Genomic DNA, 22039 nt, shown 5'->3' with positions numbered 1-22039 from the left:
AAAGTTTACGTACAAGCTGTTCATGTCAAAATTAAACCTATTGTGATGATTCATCTTAATATTCCATCAGATGTTAAATAAAGAGTGACAAAAGTCCACATATGGCTAGCAAGCTGTCTCTACAGTAAATATTTTCCTATTTATTGAAGATAGTCTTATGGCATTTTAAGATGTTTCCAATAAGCCATTATAGACTTTTATCTTTGGATGAACATAACACAACATAACACAAGGTTAAATTGTGACTTTGCTATCCAGGCATTCACAGATCTTATATTTTTGTGACATGCAAATCTAATTCTGCTGCTAATGATGATCTACTTTTAAAACTGGTTAGATAACAAACTGATCAGATGGTGAAAAAGAGTTATTTAATTCTTCTTTATTAAATAAACCCCCTTTCAGAACATTGCAAAATGTGCTTATATAATTCAGTTATAAAACCTTGGTGAACATGTTCACAAAAGGACTCATACAAAACCTTTTGACAGCAACAAGGTTGAAAGTGGCAGAGGAAATGAACTTATGTCAGTCTATCAAGGTCACTTGTTCATTTGTATTTAATAGGGCTGGGCGGTTTGTTCGTTAATTTCATAATTCGTTATTAATTCGTATTTAAATTAGCTTACGATTGAGCCATGCAGGAGTAATTAAAAATCGAAATGATTTTTTTCATTTTATTTCGTAATTGTTTCGTAATTGTTTTGAAATTGTTTCGAAACTGTTTCAAAATTGTTTCGTAATTATTTCCGTATGTCTGGTGCAAGTTTTAGGGTTTCTGTTTGTTTTATCAGTGATAAAAAATAAATTATAACACCAACAGTCAACAACAGAGGGAGAGGGAAGCTTCAGAAGTTCCCCCTGTCCCATTTGGAGGGTTTTTTAGCATATTGCGCAATTGCGTCCGCCATTAACAAATCGATTCGAAATTGTTTCGTAATTGTTTCGTAATTTTACAAAATTGCGTATATTTCGAACTTTTTTAAAGAAAAATTTCGGAAATCTTTTAAAAAACGAAATGCAAAAAAACCCCTAAAAACGAAACGAGTTTAGAACCAAATTTTTTCCGTGGTTACCCAGCCCTAGTATTTAACCACTTATCAAAGGAGTTTCCAAATTCAGCAGGTTATACTGCATTACACTAAGGGTACAATTTAATGCACAATCCTTTGCCTGGAAGTAAGTCCGGCAAATCTTGTTACATAATATTTTATACAAGAAGCACACACACGCACACATTCATATTCAATTTCTTAAACTGAGGGAGGAGCTTTGATATAGAGAAAAATGAGAAAGTACCTAAACTGTGAAATTCTTTCACCTCAGAAGCTACATTCAAAACTTTCTGAAAATGCTACAGAGCAAGGGAAAAACCTTCCTGCTTGAATAGGCATTCAGTTTTTGTGTTTCATTGTATGCCATGTTATTACAGTCAGGTTTCTACATTCACTAAGATAAGGTTTGTAGGACCTCCATAAAAGTGTGAACTGAAAATATTTTTTGTACAAATCTAACATAACATCTCTCTAGGATTCTCTAGGTTCTCTAGCAGAACTATATGGTCAAGTTCCATGAGAAACTACCCATAGAATTGCACTGAAAAACCTAGAGATTTCTAGAAATAACGATGAACAAAAACTACAAATAATCAAATCCACAAAAGTCAAATCTACAAATGTTAAGGGCTAGCCATTTAAGACAATGTTATATAATTTTGGAAACTTATATTGTTAATTACTTAGGTGGTGTGAAATACCAAATGAATATAACACAAGTTTTTCAAACACGCGCACAAATAAATGAATAATTTAGACAAAAATACTTAGTCTAAGTGAGAAAATATTAAAATTGGATGTGCTATAAATCAATCATTCCACACTTTGACAAAAGAGTCTTTTGCATCTCAGTAAGTAGCATCATAGAATTATAGTTGAAAGAGACCACATGGCAGTACATCAAAGGCATGTTTTATACCACTGAAAACCTTACCCCAGACTAGGGTCCACAGCCATTCCCATGGGGTTGTGAAGGTCAAGATCGATGAGGATAACACATACAGTTCCATTATAGTTGCATACGAAGATTGTGTTACTTGTGCGATCCACAAAATAAAAATTTCCAGTAAACCAGTCCACTGCCATTTGTTGTATATCTGTCATAAGGAAAAGATTATTAAATTAGTTGTGCTATTTCTGTATGAGTAACAGAAGATATTACACAAAAGGCAATGTGCTATGCATTTGAAACTGTTCAAAGTGTTAATGAATTCTCTTAGAACAAGGAATAAAAACAGTAAATTTTACCTAAAGTTTTATAAAGCGTTACAGTAGAATGCCAAACAAAAATACAATTTTTGTTCTAAGTCAAAGGAAATTCAGGTACACGTTTTCTCTTCAAGTAAGAATTATAATAATTACATTAAAATATCACATTTCAAAGTGGGCGAACACATCATAGTGGTACTGATAAGATTTTTTTCCTACATAAACCACTTTTTTAACCAACATGAAAACTATTTTAGTTTTCACCTTCACCATAGACATAATGTATGAAATAAGTCATGATGTATCTGAACGCTTTAGAAAGGCACTATAACCCCACCTGTATGTGATAACAGAAAAAAAGAGAACACAGCAGATTGCTTTTACATAAAAATTGGTGTTTTTAGCAGTTCATCTACAAAACAACTCAGGCCATTGCCTTTTACTATCAAGCATGCATCACTATATCCAAATACTGAGCTCTTTTTGGTAGAGCCATAGTTCAGAAAGAAAACATATGCTTTGCATGCAGAATCTCTTGGTTTCAAGACCAGCATTTCCAGCTAAGGGGCTTATGGTTTCAATTGCAAAAGAAGCCTGTCCTGAGATCTCAGAAAACTTAGACCAATCAGAAATAGAATAGGGCCACACTCTATGCATTTCTCAATACAATGCTTAATCAGCAAAAGGGATTAGTTGTGCCTTTTTTCTTCTTTTCCATTCACTTATTTCCTCCAGTATTTGGTGCACCTGGGTGGCAATATATGGACCACTATCCATACTGGGATGCCAGTGTATACTCTATTACATTTGTGCAGCCCAGCCATAATTCTCTCTCCCAGTGCTTCAGTTCATAGACCATAGTCTTAAAAGAACAGGAATCAATTGTGGTGGGCAAAAATGTCTAGCAGCACTGTGTCAATATCCACACTTCAAACTGTGCTTATGCAATGTTGGATTGCATAAATAATATAGCATTACACACATTTTCCAAGAGATATAGCATTCCACACATTTTCTATAAATAATATAGCATTCCACAACATTTCTTTCCATAAAGGAAATGTTGAGTCAAATATTGCAAAATATAGCTTGATATCATATTTAATGCTGGTGGAGATTCAGGAGAGCAACAACTACAAGAAAGCTGTCCCAGAAAAGAGGTAGATAAGGGTTGTCTTAGGACATCCTTTAGCTCAGCGGTTCTCAAAGTGTGCTCTGCAGAGCCCTTGGGGGAGATGCTCAGTGGTTGCCTCCTCCTCCTGCCTTCTCCCAGATTTCCTTCCTCTTTCCTGCTCCCTCTCCCCTCCCCTTCCCCAAAAAGCCTTTTTTCCTCTCTTTCCTTGATGCCAAATGCCTTTTCTCCTCACTTTCCTCGTCACCCAGATTCTTTTCCCCTCCTTTTGCTAGCTTCAAAAACCCTCTTTTCTTCCTACCACTCAGGTTGTGCTTTGATTGTGCTTTTCCTGCATGACAGAAGAGGGTTGATCTGGATGGTCCCTGGGGTTTCTGCTATTGTTGTTGTTACAAAGGTTGGGCCATTTGTTGGGGGTGCTTTGATTGTGTTTTTCCTGCATGGCGGAAGAGGTTGAACAGGATGGCCCCTGGGATCTTCCACTGAAACACCATTAAGTTTATGTTGGTCAAAAAAAAATCACCCATGCCTGAGATAGACAGACAGACAGACTGACAGACAGAGAAACTTTTCTTGGGGTTCCATGATAAATTTTTGTTTCAAAAGGGCTCCACAGCTGAAAACGTTTGAGAAACCCTGCTCTAGCTAATCAATTTGGGATGCTGGAGATATGTGTAGTATCATTATAGTTGACCAATCTGGGATTAGATCCTGGGATATGGAGCAGTGTACATCTAGCCACAGTCAGATCTCGATATCCATGGAGGATTGGTTCTGAGATCTACCACGGTAACCAAAATCTCTGGATGCTCAAGACCCGTATTAAAGTATAAATAAAATAGCTGAGAAGTCAGGTGAGAGCTGATACACACAGAGACACACAACACACACAGTGCTTTCAACATTACGGATGTAGTGATGTGCATTATAGATGTGCATTAGAGTGCAGAAATCAATATTCTATTAAGATTATAGATATTACTTCAAACAGACTTTTAAAGTGGGAGAAATACCTATACAATTTTATTTTTATAGCAGATATTAAATGCTGTTGATATAAAATGCAAGTACATTTTTTTTGTCTTTTGTATATGTGTGTGTGTATGATTTTGATAATTGGTGAAAAGGTTAATTCATTAATATTACATAACACCACATAGCACTACACTATGTAACAAAATTTGAAACTTTTTTCTGTCCCTGGTTTAAAAATGTTATTTCCTGTTCAAACAGGCAGTACTTATTTTGAAAGTAGTTGTTACACTCCAGAAATTTCATTTTTGTGGCTGCCACAAACTATTTTGAATTGATTGAGATACTATGAGATATTTATTGAAAAATTATAGAAAAATGTGCTGCAGGATGTCCCGCAAAAACAAAGTATTTGCAGTGTAATAAACCTTTTCCATGTTTTTATGATAGACCCAATTAGGAAATGACATTTATACCCCAGGAACAGAAATTGTGTTACATAGTGTTACTTGTGTTGTGAGCCACCCCAAGTCCCTTTGGAGAGGGGGAGGGATATAACTAAAGATGATGAGGATTATGATTATTTACCACATTGGACAACTATAAAAATGTATTGTGTGCTGTGTGTGTTGAAAGACTGGCTCCACTTTGGGTCTTGGGGCTGCCTTGTTGTGTTTGTATTGGGAATCCTGTTTGTGAATTATAAATGGCATCTTGCTTTCAAGAGTGGAAAGTTGTAATGAATTACCAAAGTTTGCCACAGTTAAAAAGCACATTCTACACTTTTTCCAAGTACATGAAAAACCTACTTAACTAGCAGATGCATTTTTAATGAGCAGGGCTTTTAATCTCTGCAGTGTTTCTCTCTCACTGAAGAAATAAAGGACATTAAATTTATTTGAAAATTGAAGCCCTGTAGTTGTCAGACAAAATGATTGTAATGCACAAACCCTTTGGAGACACTTTAAAAATACCTCATGCCATTGGCTGCTCCATTATAGCTTACAGCTAATCAATAAAAACCCACACTGCATTTTTGCCATACCTAACAACTCATTTAGAGATAAGCATTATCTAGTTGCCCCATTGTATCTACTGTGTTTTGATTTCAGGACCACCACCCCACAGATACCAAAATGCATGAATGATCAAGTCCCATTATATTAAATAGCATAGCAAAATGATCTCTCTTTTTACAATGGAAAATTAAGGTTTGGGTTTTAAAAATCTTTTTAAAGTGGGGGGGGGGTATTTTCAAGCCATTTATGGTGAAATTCATGGATACAGAAGACTATCTATACGGGGTAATAAAGTTTTGCCTTAGACAGTCACTAATAATGTTTCCTTTGTGCTTTTGATATAGTTAAATGAAAATGGTATCTATCTAAGCAGTATGTTAGTGCTTACCTATCAGTATGTTTTATTACATTAGATGTACCATCCCTATCAGTTTTATGTTCAATTTAATGTATCTCACTGGAGTTTTAAAAATACACAATATTGGCTTTTTGTGATTTAAAAAAAAGATCAAAGCAGGAATTTCTCCAAAAATCAGAATTAAGTGTAAGTTTCATCTTTGTGCCAATTATTTAGTCAACAGCTAAAGAAATGCTTTAATAAAAATATACTTCAAAGTTTGGCCAGAAACGGGAAAAGCTGAAATACCCTTATTGGCTGACATGATTAAAACAACATGAGCCGGTTCTTCCAGCTATTGCTAATGAGCAAAACTTCCATTGTCTCTTGTGCCTTTTAAAATAAATCTAATGTTATTTTCCAGCCTGCAAAATAAAGCTTTTTCACAGCAGGCTCTTCAAGCTTAGAGACCTACTGTCCTAGATTGATGAAAGAGGGATATATAAGGGAGGGATATATAAACTCTCAAAAATAGAAATATTTATGCATCCACCAAATGTGTACATGGGAATGGAGTTCTAGGAAGGGGAAAACTGAAAGAACTATAAGTCATGGAAGAGAAATTATTTGAGAGAAGAATGTTAAAGAATAAAAACAAAGCTGAGTGGAATGGTTACAGTTCCTCTGATAGTTGCTGCTGTGGCCATGAGGATGATGATAATGGGGGGGGGGGGGGTGATGGCCCATTCTTAGACCAAAACTGAGACTAAGGGCCTCATCATATGGGCTAAATTGCCAGTTGTATGACAGTCGTACTCTACTTGCACTATGGAGCCTGCTGGCTCCTGTCCTACCATGTCAGAGTATTTCTGGCAGGGCTCTGTTGCACAAGTGGAGTTGGAATGTTGTACGCCGCCACCGCTGCAACATGGGAGGCTTCCTGTGTTGTATAGCCAACAATGGGGAGAAGTCGGGTAGTGAACGTTTCCCTCTTGGGGTGTGATAAAGGAGAAGTCAGGCAATGTGGGGCTTGGGTGATGGATTTCCCACACTCCACACCAGATTTGCATGCCGAATCCTATAGGTAATGTGATAAGGTAATCATAGCAACTTATAACAAGCTTTTTATTTTTTAAACACATAAAAATATATGTTTTAAAGAATAAAACATTTGTTATAAGATGCTATACATGCTTTATACACACACTCACATATTTAAAAACAATTTCAATATACACCAGCTTCTTACATTTAAAAACATATAGTGAGGAAAAGAAGTTCCAATAAGAAGTGAAGATAGTGAGAGCAGAATAGATACACACACAAGTTAATGTCAGAGCTTTGAAAAAGCTTCATGTTCAATTAATTAGTTGATGATTTGTAAATTAACTAATACCCCCCTCCCCAAACTCACTAGATATTCTGATTAATATTGGATTTAATCCTATACTTTAGTGAGTTAATTAATTTTAAGATGCTAGAGTTGGGGAATAACTCTTCATCTGGCAGATTCTATAAAATATGGAAGTCTAGTGAGAAGAAGGATTAGGTATGGAGGAAACATACCACATGGCTGTGTTGCTAGGCAGCTGAATCTGGGAGAATAACTGAGGAGCAGTTAGAGAGCAGGGATTTGGAGGCCCTCATGCCTTCACCTCCTATCTGACTTCTCACGATTTTTCTTTCTACCCGCACCATGACTCTTTGAGGGTTGATAAAGCTGGAACTATTAGATGATGACCTAAATATCAATTCAACTAAACTCATGCACTCCCCATTTCCTTTCACAGATAAATCGGCTGAATTGCTTTGGAATCCTTCCGTGTACTTATTCTGGTCAGCATAGAAGGGAAAGAGTTTAGGAAAATTGCCCCAAATCATCTTGTGTTTTTTTTCCCCCTTCCTTCTTGGTTTTTCTCATTCCCCTCCCCCCCCCCAACTTTTCACTCCCTTTTTTCTCCAGTGGATGTGATTTTTGGGGTGGTTTAGAGGCAAAGGGCAGGCAAATCTTTCTATCCTTTCTACTTCTTGTATAACATATATCCATATGTAAATTAAATGAATTAAATAAGAAAATGTGTTCTCTGCTCAACTTTGTAGACAGCATACAATGACTCAGTTTTTTGGGAAACCTTTCTTCATGCTTGTGTCATTGATTGATATTTATTAAACAACCAATTATTACTACATATAAAAAAGATCAGACCGCTCTAGCTAAAATAGAAACAAAGGACCATAAATACTTACAAAGATTCTGAAGTTTTGTAATTTTTGACACTTTTACCCCCAATATTCAGAAAGGACTTTAGAAACAAAGTGCAGGCACCCCTTCTTTTAAACAGTTTAGAACCAATTTTTTAATCACATGTGCCTAATGGTTAGCAACAAGTCCTGTTTTGGTATGTGATCAGTTTCCCCCTGTACTCTAGCATAGCATCTATTTATTCTTCTACCTCTATAGAAGAAGCATAAACTTGATTTCAGTATGAGTCCAGCTGCATCATTACCCATACCACTACTTGTATTTGTTCCAGGAGCTTTTTGAGTGTGGTCGAATCTGGGGACTTTAATCTTCTGGCATATCTTCCCTTATTTAATTTTGGATTGGATTATCATAGACCTGTACATAGTATGTTTTCACCCAATTTCCTCCTCCACTCCCTCACCCCTATGGTGCTTCAGTATTTATATTTATATTTTTAATGTACTAAATGTACCAAGCTTGTATGAAACTGTGACTTTTTTCTGTGCTGGTCTATGACTGAAATAAATTATTTGATTTGATTTGGATTATCATAGGTATGGTAGTAGAAGACATTGAAAAGAAGGTTTACTTCGGTGCAGTAATAACCAGTATTAGCTATGGTGCAATTGCAGCTGTCTCCATAAAATCCTCTGCCAGTTTCAACCCCACCGCCACCCCCACCCACACACATGCACACACACACACACACACACACACAATTGCTAATCTGGGTCTTCAGTAAAAGCTTGTCTAACATGAGAGACCCTACTAGTACCACCGTTATTATAAGCATAGCCTCTTCCTTCACAGAAGCATATAATGCCACCTCCATGGAAAAGTTGGGCCAATGGTGGACATCAATCACGTAATCAACTACGTACAATTTCATTAATTTGGTGAATTCAATTCTCAGTGCTGGTGGGTATGTATTACTACCCTAACATTATCAAATCCATTATCAACCCTCTGTTTAAACCTTTCATTACTATAGATAATAAAATACTAGACAACAAAAATCTGGGAAGAGAGGGCCTTCTCTCCTAACTCTGGCCCAGCCCATTCTTCAGTTTTCCAGCTTTGTGAAGCACGAACAAACCCAGCAAGTTGAATATTTAGTCTGTTGCAACATCATATTATGCTTTGTCAGGTTGTCCAGTTTCTATCATATCAGAATTTTCTATAACTTCTGGCAAAACAAAAGAGCACCCTTAGTAATTATACATCTTTGAGTGGCATAAGAAACCATCATCAGAATATGGTACTCCAAAATATTTTTCCACTCCTTGCACTGTTGCAGTTATCTCACCCTTTATAAGTGAACAAATGCACACTTGGCATATTTTAAGCATCATAGAAAACCAGGTTCTAAAGGACTATACTAGTTAAGTAGACTTTGTTCTTTGTACCAACTGCTTAAATTGCCAAGGGCAAAGAATCCATTAAAGATTGACCAAAAGAGCAATCTAAATGGCAATTATCATGGGGAATCTATTTCATGTTGGTTGTAACACTTGAAAACAGTTCTTTTTTCTCAGATTTTATAACAGTCAAGAAGTTTCATATCAGTCCTTGTGAAATCACTCTATATCAGCATGAGAGCTGTGAAATTTATTTTCTCTTTCCTGTTGGGATGAAGACAAGCCAATGACTGGAACTGTCAACATGGAACTAAAAAGGGACTCTCCACACCAACGTAGTTGGTGGGGAGAACAATTTGCCCCACCCCCTGAAGGCAGAGAGGTGGAGGTTCCGGTTAGAACCTCCTAGAAGGAGGGCGGGGGCTGGCTTGTCACGTGAGCCAGCCTCCCTCCTTCAGTCTTGTCCAGACTTTCTGCGAGTCAAGACCTACCTTCTGGATCTCTTCACATTGCGAGCAGGTCGGTCTCGGGGCGGGCAGGGGAGGTGGGGAGTTTTTTCCCCCTCCCCACCCGATCCGCGGAGGCGGCCGGGCTGCGAGGATGGATCCGGCCTCGGCGACTGGCTGGCGGGGGAGCGGCGGCGGGCGCCGTTTCCCTCGCCGTTATCGCGGCGGCGAGGATGACACTGGGCGCTGGGAGGCGCGCATGGGCGCAGAGGCGCGCCGCCGCGGATGCGGCTGATACGGCGCCTTCACTTTGTTTTCGGGCCGCGGCTGGAGTCGCGAGCCGAGAGGCCGTGGTTTTTCGTGGGGCGCCATATTGCGCCGAGGCACTCATTGTGGCCTTGCGACTGCCCTGCCAGCCGTGAGCCTTGAGGCGCGCGCTGGGCGTGGGGGCTGTCCGTTCGCTTGCCTGCGTTTGTTTGGGGCCGCGCCTTGGGCTCGAGCGGTGAGGCGGGCAGCATGGTTGGAGGGGAGCACGGGTTCGCTCCTTGGAGGTCACGGCGGGCCTGGGGCCTGCTGATGGCGTCGGCCACAGCGTCCGTGTCCGCCATCTTGGACGGGTGCACAGAGGAATTGGCAGCAATGGCCGCCATCTTGAGAGCCGTTTCATTTTTTCAAGGACGCCAATTTGGGGCGCCCGCGGGGCTAGTGTTTGGGATTATGAAACCTTTGGGATTATGAAACATATATCATAATGAGGCAGTAGTTTTGGGACTTCTAGCGGTATTTTTATTATTCGGAAATCGGCTGAGAGCTGTGGCCGCCATTTTGTTTTGTGGCGTTTTGTGGTAACGGCCGCCATTTTGGGGCCGTTTTTCAGCACTTTTACGGCCGCCATGTTTTGGGCGGCTGAGGCCTGCAGATGGTAGCGGGGCTTTAAGTAGCGAACTGTTAAAATGAGGAAAGTTATATAAATTGAAATAATAATAAATAAATAAATAAATAAGAAGGAAATTGATCATAAAATAAAATAAGGGAGTACAGGAAGCAACATTTAATACTGTCCTATTATGGGGGGAGGAGCCAGTAAAGGAGCAATATTTGCTCTTCAAGAGCTGGGTTCCTCATCCGTACACTGTGTTGCATAGTAGGTTAGGCTGGATGCTGCTAGTGGGGTGCGTGGTTAGTGCGGGGTGATTGCACAAGCAACTACAACTCCCAAATTACATAATCAATTCTCCCCAACCCCACCACTATTCAAATTTGGGGCACATCGGGTAGTTGTGCCCAATTTCGTTTAGTGTTGGGAAACACATCCTGCTTATCAGATATTTACATTGCAATTTTAGCAGTAGCAACTATTTGTGTCTGTTAGGGGGTTGGGGTGCTGTTACCTTCTCCTCCTGCTGCTAATCTTTTAGGGCTCTTCTCCGACTCTTTGATTCTATGGTGCTAAGTCAGCATAGGGAGAGATGTGGAATGGCACTGGGGTGTTTTTTCAATTCTTTGATTCTATGATCATGGGGGCTGTTGGAGCTCCTACTCAGCGTTAGGTCTGCTGGAGCGCATGCCAACGGGGTAAGGGTACAGGGTGGAGCTGGCTCTTATTGGTGCCTTCTGCTCTTTCTTTTAGAATGCCGTCGAGGAAGAGCAGAGGGGGCCCTAAGGGAAAGGGTCCCGCTGAAAAGTCGGGTCACAAGCGACCTTTGCGTCAGGATGGGTCATCATCGGAGGAAGATGGCGTCTCTCTGGAAGATCTAGAGGCTCTGTTGCAGCGTGTTAATCAAGTTGAAAGGAGTAGGGGGGTTGGTTTGGTTGGGGCCAGTTCGACTACCCGCCGGGCAAGTAAGAAGCAATTGTTTAAGTCTTTGTTGTCCCGGGTTTCTATTTTAGAGTCAGCTTCGACCGTCGGAGCGGAGAAGGCGGTCCGGCTTTCTGATCAATCGGCTGCTCCGGGGGCTGCTGAGGGCTCTACTTTGGTGTCTTCGGCTGGGCAGACCATCACGAGCACCGAAGCACATTCAGATGGGCAGGCTTCCTCCGGGTCTTTGGCGGCTGCTGTGGCCGGACCCAGTCAGCATGCGGCATCGGGCTCAATGTCCAGTGCCGCGGCCGGGTCCAATCAGGTGGTGGCGTCGACAGCCGTTTCATCCGATGCAGCAGGGCGTGAGGAACTGGGGACGGCCGTCCCAGCAGGTACTTGCACCACACTCACATCTGCAGGTCCCGCACTCACATCAACCACACTCACATCTGCAGGTCCCGCACTCACATCAATTAGTACTGCCGCTTCACTTACATGGCCATGGAGACAGGGGCTGGCGCAGTCGGTGGTGGGGGCGCAGTCACAGGTCACAGCGGGGATCCGGTCGGAGGGTGGTTCGGACCCCAAGTTGGGGGAAAAGACGGATGTTGCCACCACACAAGGGGTTAAGCCGGTTACCGTCACCTTAGAGTTGGCACGAACTGGGGAAGCAAATAAATTTTGGGGAACTGCAAAATGGCCTCCCCAGGCGACCCCTACTGTTAGTCTTTCGGGCTTAGGGTCCCACTTGGCATCAAAAACAATGGAAAAGATATTAAGAAATGAATATGTGGATATCTTTTCCTTATACTTTAGGGACATGGAGAAGAAAGAGAAGGACGAGTTAGATGAGGACAGTAAGGAAAGGATCAAGAAACGCAAGGTTGAGCAGAATTGGGAGAATTGGCTCCCTTGTTTTACAATGTATGCGAACCTGCTTTCTGATGCTGCCCCTGAAAGGGCTTCGGCTTTGTGGCAGTATCAGAATATCATTAATAAGGCTTACGTCAGTGGTCCTCCTAATGCTTGGCTGGAATATGATAGGCGGTTTAGGACCGAGGCGGCTTCCCATCCGGACAAGCGTTGGGACTTGATCGATGATCAAATTTGGATCGAAGTGATGAATCCATCTAGGGCTTCCTCTGCCTTGAAGGCGGACAGTGGGCACACTATTCAGAACGCAGCGGTACAGCCTTCTCGGCAGGGGGCTCCCCAGCTGCAGTCCCAGGGCCAAAAGCCTTTATGCTGGGAATTTGTGGCTCAGGGAGCCTGTTCACGGAAGGACTGCCGATTTGCGCACTCGTGTGCCATTTGTTATGGGTCTCACCCATCCCGAAATTGCCCCAAGGGGAGAGCTGCGAGAGGTAATACGAGGGACACTCAGTTCGTTAAGAAACCTTCAGGACAGGCCGCGGTGGCTCAGGGGCCTCAGCCTAATTAGGTTAAATCAGTTGAGAGTTTGGTTGGATCGGTACTCAGATAAGGGGGCAGTTAAGGACTTAAGGAAGGTTTTAGAGGGTTTTTTATATTCCTGGGTTGGGTCCCCGGTCTCTCACATTACACCAGGAGGAACGGTTGAATTGGATAATTTGGCTCTCATTCCTTTCATACTAGGGGCGGCATCTTTGGCAGCTCGCTAGGGTTATAGTGTTCTGGCCTTTAAAATACTGGGCGGGGGGAAATAGGTCGATTACCGGCGATAGGTTCGCCCTGCGCTTGTTTGTTTGTTGTTTATTTTGCAGCAACTGCCAGGCTGGTGCATAGATGGAGAATCCTTGTTGTGGGCATAATTATGTCCACTGGGCGGAGAGATACGCCAGGAACTCATCCTTTGGCCAGCATCTGGGTGCGCTTCCACTGCATTGGCGAGTGGAAGGGTGTTCGTGGCCTTCGCTGGGCCGGGTTGCGCTTCCACTGCATTGGCGAGTGGAAGGGTGTTCGTGGTCTGCGGTGGGCCGGTGCTCCATATCGGAGGTAACGTTCTGGGCCTGCTTAACAGCAGGGCCCGGTATCTACAAGCCCGTGCTGACATTTTAGTTCTGGCTGGCATGGCCCCGGGTTCACACCGCTGGGTCGGCCATCATTCCACGCCTTCGGTGGCCAGGAGGCGGTGATGTCAGGACGCTCGAGAAGGCCAGAAAGCGTGTGAACCGGGCCATGCGCACAGCTTTAGCGCGGGGCAGGGGGTCTTACATTCCTCATAAGGACATCACGCATGACAAAACACAGTTTTACCGTTCTGAGGGTGTACATTTGTCGGATTTGGGTAACGCACACTTTTTAACTGATTTGCAGTTAAGCATTTAGGAAGTTTTTAAGGGCTTGGTGGGGGATGGGGGCGAAATGGACATTTGCCCCCAATCTGTGGCATAAATAGTTCAGGAAAACACTGACATGGAGGTATACACATGGCACCCATTAAGGGTGGGGGGCACTGTACAACAAACACTCACCTTGAAGTCAACAAATGGGTGAGGGGACATCCATTGGCCCAGTAAAGAGAGAAGCTGATATCAATAATCGGACACAGGCTTCTCCAGACTTTTACCTTCAGGTTGCCCGGTTGGGGATCCAGGGCACACTGACATCACACGTTCAGTAGTTGGAGACGATGCCTTAGCTTGCCACCAAGTTCCTTGACACTTAGTTTAGTTCAGGTAAAGTTAAATAGGCAACATTCAATAAAAGTTGCCCAATTTGAATCCATACCTTTGTTGTCTGTCTCGTTATTTCAGGGGTTAAGGGGCAATAACATTCACAACTCTTTTGTCAGTAGAAATATATTTCATTTTACCTGCCGTATTGTAATTTGTATACAAACATAGATTCACTTTAATAAAGTTTTCAGGCAAAAACTTGATACACAGCCGCAGCATAAATTACTTCAAGAGCAATATTCTAAAAAACAAAAACAAAAACAAAACACAACCCACCCTTCACTTCCCAATTGTCTTTTTCCCAAACACTGTATTTGAAAAATCTTAATAAAAATTATTTTTAAAAAGAGCAATATTCTAATGTGAATGTGAAACACATACTAGAACCAATTCCAGCTGGATTGGATCAAGGGGCTATGTTTTCACACATCGACAGTTGCCAAATAAATGCATGTGGAAATGCCACAATCAGTAAAAATACAGAAAACAACTGAAAATCACTTAGAAGTACCAAAGAAACTCCTACATTGCTTATGTAAAGACCTCATCCAATTTGGGGAAGGGAAGCAGGGGAAATCGTCTTTGCATGGAATTTCATGGGGCCCCATCTTTTAAAAATATGGAGAATTTATTCACCCCCATCACACAAGATCATCTCTTCCCACTTTTACCTCAGCCATCAACTTCATTCCCATCACATGGACAGGCAATGTCTCATCCAATTTCAGTTATACCAGAAACCTTTTAAAAACAGGCATCTTTTTTGAGGCACCACTTTCCCTGGGGTCGTTTAGTCACAAGATCCTTAAACTGAAGCGAAGTTAAGGCATCTTTGTTAAGGCACCACTTTCCATGGGGTCATTTCTACTCAAGACCCTTCCACTGAAGGAGAGTTAAGACACCTTCCTTAAATATTTCTTTCAGTGGTCCCCAAACCATCTGAACGAGCATTAACAGACCTCCCACAAGAATGTGCACATTTTAGCATCACTAAATCCTCTAAAATGGAGAAATCTGACAGCTTTCATTCAAACCTCTGTGTGGATGCACATACAGATACTTTTGGAAAATGGAAATCTCCATAACCTTTTGGAGATTTTATGATCTTTGGAAAGGGATTATCTTGTTAGAAATCACAGCCTTTTGAAAAAAATATGTCATAACCTCTTGATAAAAGCATGACCTGTTAAAGTCATTACCATTTTGGGGAAAATGGCATTCACCAGCATTCATGCAAGGCAACTCGGTTTCTCACCTTTTAAACTGATGTACCTAGGTATGTATTTGAACTGCAAGAGACAAAGACATGCCAATGCACAAAACACACACACATACACACGCATTCAGCAGAGTTTCAGAAGTGTCCCTCCCTTTTTATTTACCCCAAAACATCTACTTTCCCTTAAAATATATATTTGCCTTTAAATCATGCTCTCAAGAGACAAAATAAGCAGACTTCTTAAAAATAATACAGTTGGTTTACTCACAAACTTCATGTACTCATCATACATTTACTTTACTTATCAGTCCAGTTACAAGTATATTTGAAGTAGTTTCCCTGTGTTGGTAACACAGGGCATCATTCTTAGAATCAATAGTACATCGCCAAAAGCATCTCTCTGTTCTGAGAGTCTAATAGAGTCTTTGTAGTCTGTTTCAAATAACTTCTAAAAGCATACATCTGTTTCTACTGAAGTCTAAACTGAACTGCTCCTGCAGTCATCTGAAGCCACACAGAATGCACACAGAGATCTAAAATAGAGTCAGAGTCCTTAACAAATCCAGTTCTGATCACATGGTCTGCAGCCCCTCCCACAACAAAGAGGTTAAAGAAAACTGCATACCAATACACTTACAGTACAGTAATAAATGAATAATGCAGTACAAAGAATAATTAAGGAATATGTGCCATGACAATTCGGAATGGCTATGGTATACGATTTCTGGATCAGGAGATTTTAATGATTACACTATGATGGTTTTATGCTTTGTCTGAATGTTTAAATTTTATGTATGTCTTATGTTTAACGGTTTTAATGATTTTAAGTTCATAGTTATATGTAGGAATTAGTTACTATGATTTCATGTGTACTGTACGTTGGCATTGAATTTTTGCTATTAATATGTTGTAAACTGTCTTGAGTCCCGCAGGGGTGAGAAAGGTGGTATATAAATACAATAAACAAATAAATAAATAAATAAATAAATAAATAAATAAGAAATTATATACGTAACATATAACTAGTGGAGTTCTCTCTTACACATCCTCATTGTTTCTCCAATGGACCAAGAGAATTCCTATTTGAGAAAAAGCTTATAAGGAGAATAGGGTGTTGTTTTTTTTTTGTGAGATGCCTCCCTTAAGTCACATGGGGCTTTCTAGGTTAAAGAAAAGCCCCAACAATTTAAACTCTGTCTGGAAACACAATGAGGTTATTGTTGCATGCTTCTCAAAGGAATAAACAGATTTTGGAAGGCATTTTGGAATCGCTGGTGATTATGAACATTTTTCAAGGGCAACTCGTGTATAATAAATTACAGCAGTCCAAATGTGATGTGACTCTGGGAATAAGTAAATATTAAAAGAAATGCATATCCCTACCAACTGACCTACCTTTTCATAGAATCATAGAATCATAGAATCAAAGAGTTGGAAGAGACCTCATGGGCCATCCAGTCCAACCCCCTGCCAAGAAGCAGGAATATTGCATTCAAATCACCCCTGACAAATGGCCATCCAGCCTCTGTTTAAAAGCTTCCAAAGGAGGCGGCAAAGAAGGAAATCTGATTTTCCTTGGCAATCAGATTTCTAGGGCAGATCTACACTGACTCGTTATCCCAGGACTGATCTGATGCCACCGCCTGGCCACCTTACCATCTCGTCTCATTCTCTTTATTGTGATACTTTCTAAGTGTAACATAAATCCTGCTAGTCAGCTGTCACCTGCAGTGGTGTTGGCCAAGGGAAACAAGGGAGGGGTGATGGTGACAGCTGTCACCCCTCCCTTGGACTGCTGTCACATGAGAATATGGTTTAAGAGGTAAATGTGATCCTGTGTTCCTGGGCCACCCAAGACCAGGAAACAATAAGTATTAAATACAATGTATGTGAGTAAGGAAAATAATCAGCTTTGACCCTGCACTCCAGAACTTTGTGTTTATTTCTATTTTCCTGCAGTTGAGAGCTGCATCTTTGGATGGATTGGGATTTGGTATGCTCATTGTAACTGGGTTAGATTAAATTATATTTTAGAGATCACGCTCACTCTAGACTTTAAGACTATTATAATCCAAAAAGAAATACTGTCCTTCAAACATCCCTGAGAAGATTTTTTTTCAAATTAAGAAGGTAATAATTTGTCAAATTCCCTTGGTACCTTTTAAATATTACATATCATTTCTTCCAGAAAGAACATATTCATTTAACTAATCTAAATGCATACTAGTGCAAATAGCTCTGCTGTCTCCAGGCAATATCATTCATTGTCTTTACTGAAGGACATGTTCTTATATTTCTCGTTATACTACACTGGTTTATATCAAGGGTCCTTTTCGTATTGAAAAAGGGAGTTTTGAAAGACAGTTAAATGCACACGAACCCAATATTCGTAGGTTTAAGCATACAACAGCAAACTACTTAATAAATTCTGCCTGTAAGATGTTTCATACTTTCCACATGTGTTAAAAAGAATGAAAAATCATTTACACTTTTCCATGCCTTTGAGCATTACAAATAGAATAGTGACCTTGATTTCTTTTAACATTGCTGAACTCTTTATTATCAATTTCATGCCCAATTCAAAGGGTAACAACAGAAAATCATCACGTCTGCCAGTTTTGCTTTAGCAATTTTCAGTGGTGTTGCCAAATGATTGTAAATTCACAATAGGGTCCTAGCTGTTTGGCATTTCCATTGAACAGTGAAGGCAGATTTATAGAGGTACAAGCATCTTAACACTCTCCTTCTTTTAATGACACTTTCGAAATGTGTACTATAAATCTGTGCAGACAGTAAATCAAAACTGGTTATTTACTTCAAACCAGTTAAGTAATCCACTGCTAAGCATCAAATGAAAGCATAATTTAGCATTAACAGATGTGGCACCATGTACTTGGAATTTAGTGTACCAAACTATTAAAAGAAATATATTGCATGATTATGTTAATAGTCTTTGGCCTTTCTCTTTTCCATGGCATCTATGCAATCTTATACCCACATTCCCATTGCAATTCTGGTCAGCACTGTGTTTTTTACTTACAGTGTGGAATCTGAATAGAATAACAAAATCACACATAAACAAGCTCCTTTGTCTGAAAATTTATGCTGCTATTATAATGTTATGTTGTAAAGATGGTAAGTAGTAGATAATTAAAATTTTAAAGTAGTAGTATACAATACATTAATAAAAGGTGGATTTGGGGAAAAGGTAATACTGTAGGCGTGATCCCTTAGATATGCCTCTCATGGGATAATATAAAAACTATTTATTATAGTCAGCTTTTTAAAAGGGAATTCATATCTAGTATTTTTAGTGCCAGGTTGGCATAAACAGGTGGGTAGGAACTGCTAAATAAAAAAAAAATGATTACATGATTTGAAACTGCAATGTTTTCTACAAGTTAAATGAGCACTTGCAAAGTTCATATAGACCTTTAAATCCATATACTATTTACTCAGATAATAAGCAAATAGTTCATTCTTCATGTCATTCATTATGCATGGATAGACTTAAAACCCATAAAAAGTGGCAATTAGCAATATTAAGAGTGTACATCTCATTTATTTTGCTTAGTTTTACTTCCAATGTTCCCAGAAACCAAGTTTTTCTAGCATTTTGGGGCTACAATCTTTGGTGTAAATATTTGGTACAAGTGATTAGGTACAAGATACATTTCTTTCCAAAAACAGAAGGGAAAAAAACAAACAAGAAGTATTGGAACAGATTACAGCACACAATATTTCCATTTCACAAATGTGAGAATGTTTTGGTCAGAAGCAGCTCATACAAAACATTCAGTAAATATGCTAATCAAATAAAAATTAAATTAAGGAAGCATCACCAGAAAAAAAAATCCAGTAATGACCATCTTTATTTATACATCTGAAATATTTAATCAGCCAAATAAATAAGCTTGTTTGATATCTTATAGTTATTCTTCAGTTTGTTTTAAGGCCTGTGAAGCCTCTGCCTCTGAGAATGATGTTGAAGATTTTTTGTTTGAGCCTTTTCCTTCTGTGGAGGAAAGCGAAAATGGGAGGGTGTGAAGCAGAGACAGATTTGTTGTTCGCAGAGACTGAAAGATAAACAAAGGGAGCCCAGGTGTGGGAAAGAATTATGTTTAGGTAAGAGGGAGGCTTATTAAGGAATCTGAGGTTTTGTTCATTGTGGAGATCAACCATGTATCAAGATGCCCGTCTATGAAGTTTCAAGTGAGGAGCTCGGGTTTTTAGGTTTTGAATCTTGTTTTCATGTTTATGTTTCATGCCTCCTGTTTGGATTACAAATCTTGTTTCAAGTTTTCAAGCCTTTGGGGTTAAGGTCATGTTTTTAGTGCCACCAACTTGGGATTACAGTTTCTTGTTTTACCTTCTGTCATGTTTGGATTCATGTTCAGAATCCAGAGTTGTTCTTTGTCTTTTGTCAAGCTCTTCATCTCTAGCTCATGTAATACGAGGCTTGTGCATTTGATCTGGAAATACCCTTGGTCTGGATCTAGTTCAGATGTTTAGCACTTTTGAAGCGAGTTCCGACATGCCTGCTTGCTGCCCTTCCAATATTAAAAATTTGAATCAAAAAGGAGCCTTCAATTCTTAAGCTTTGGATGTTTGGATGTAGCTGTGACATAACTAAAATTCACAGGGCCATCAAGCCCTGCTAAGAGGTGAAGCCAAATCTGTTGGCATGCCTCTCCAGCCAATCAGGGATGATGGAGGAGAGAGGGGGAGGCAGAGATCGCTAAAAAAATGTTTTTTTAAAATTTTGAAAATTCCCAAAAATTTCATGGATGAGTGAAATGTTATGAAACATGATAGGCAAAGAGTAGAAAAGTCTTCTACCATTGTAGCAGATTTCACACCAATAGCTTTAAACATGAGGGAGATAGGAGCCCGTGTTTTTTCCTATTTATAGTAACTTAAGCCATCTGCCTGTGCAAAACTACATTTTCCAGAATGCATTAGAGTGAATCTAAAATACACAAGGGAACCAAGTCCTGCTGAGAGGTGAAGCTAATCCTGTTGGCATGCCTCTCCAGCCCATCAGGAAGGGAGGTGGAGGTGGAGATCACTCTTGTGGTTTTTGATAGGCAAAGAATAGAAAATGTGTTCTACCATTGTAGCAAGTATCACCCCAACAGCTTTAAAAATGCGGGGATAGGAGCCCCATTTATAGTAATTTTATTTAAACCATATTCCTGTGCTAAGCTATATTTCCCAGAATGCACTGGGCAGGAAACTATCATATTTAGTCAGTCTATAAAAATAAAATATAGGAATCTGCAAAGAGGGCTAAAGTAAGTAAGTATAAATATGTGCTAAATTGTAGTTATTTGGTTGTATATTAATTGGAAGCATATTAATTGGATGTCAGGAGAGTTTGGATTGTGCCTTTCTGCCTGGAAGATGGGTGTCAGTCTAGATCAGGCATGGGCAAACTTGGGCCCTCCAGGCGTTTTGGATTTAAACTCCCACAATTCCTAACCACCAGTAAGTTGTTAGAGTTGAAATCCAAAACACCAGGAAGGCTGAAGCTTGCCCATGACTGGTCTAGATGTCCCTTGATGATGTCTGTAGTACTATGATTTCTGGTCCTGGGTTATAAATATCATTTGTTAATTGGTTCTGTCATAACACATGGTGAAAGTTTATTACACTGGAAAAACTTTGTCTTTACCCAAGGGACTTCATCATTTTACTTCACCAATTTAACACAGTTTCTGCCACAAAAACATTTCTGAACAACTACATTCAAAATAAAAATCACACAGTGAAACAGGAAACAACACTTTCAAACAGTTTTTCTTTATTATTAAAATATTTTTAATAAAAACTTTGACAATTTGCCAAAAATCCATGGATAACTCAAATGTTCTGAAGTTTGGTGAGTTAACAGTGGTCAATGTGTTCTACCTCTGTAGCAAGCTTCATCAGGATAGCTCAAAAATGCGAGATAGAGAAGCCCCTCAAATTTCCCCACTGACAGTAATGTTTCCCTTAATGTTCATGCGTGACCACCAGTAATGAGGTACTTCTGAAGATTCATAAGTTTCTTAAAGTTTTGAAAATTTTATCCCCAAAATTCAGAAAGGAATTTCGAAATGAAGCTCCAGCACCAAGGCTGGTAAAGGAGAAGGCAGCAGGTAAGCCAATGTCTCAATAGAGCCCATGTTATGTTGCTCTCCCCTTGCAGTACACAGGTTCATATGATTATATGGTTAATATAAACTGGCCCTATTCAAATTATAGATCTGGTCTTCATAATGGGTCAACAAAATGATTTTATGTATTTTGGCCTCTACAGTGTGGATAATTTTTTTTACTGCAGAAATCTGCTTTTCAGAAAAGGTAATAATTATTCATATCACATAATTTTAAGATCAGAGATGATTATATACCATGCTTTTACTATGACCCAGAGGGAAATCGCTGTTTATTGCACAGTGAAGACATTTGTGTGTGATGTCTCCAGTAATAAAAGCTTTCTCATGAAGTTTGACAGTACAGTAGTTTGATTTCATCTGCCCTTGACTACAAATAGCTAACCAATCACATTAGTCGTTTTAGCACAGGAGTCCAACAGTTCAGTGTA

General features: G+C 39.9%; 1 protein-coding gene across 6 annotated transcripts in view; it reads right to left on the bottom strand.

The window, feature by feature from the left end:
* The window catches only part of LRP1B (LDL receptor related protein 1B), a 1041366-nt gene that overhangs the window by 395205 nt on the left and 624122 nt on the right, over positions 1 to 22039 (bottom strand). For all 6 annotated transcript variants that reach the window (XM_067472799.1, XM_067472815.1, XM_067472824.1 and 3 more), the window contains exon 7: positions 1990 to 2152. In XM_067472799.1, coding sequence (XP_067328900.1) covers positions 1990 to 2152 — 163 coding nt within the window. The remainder of the gene's footprint in view (positions 1 to 1989; positions 2153 to 22039) is intronic.

This window comes from Anolis sagrei, chromosome 1, assembly GCF_037176765.1.
Source record: "Anolis sagrei isolate rAnoSag1 chromosome 1, rAnoSag1.mat, whole genome shotgun sequence".
Lineage (NCBI taxonomy): Eukaryota > Metazoa > Chordata > Lepidosauria > Squamata > Dactyloidae > Anolis > Anolis sagrei.
Note: the sequence above shows the minus strand (reverse complement) of the source record. Positions and strands in the feature narration are given on the sequence as shown.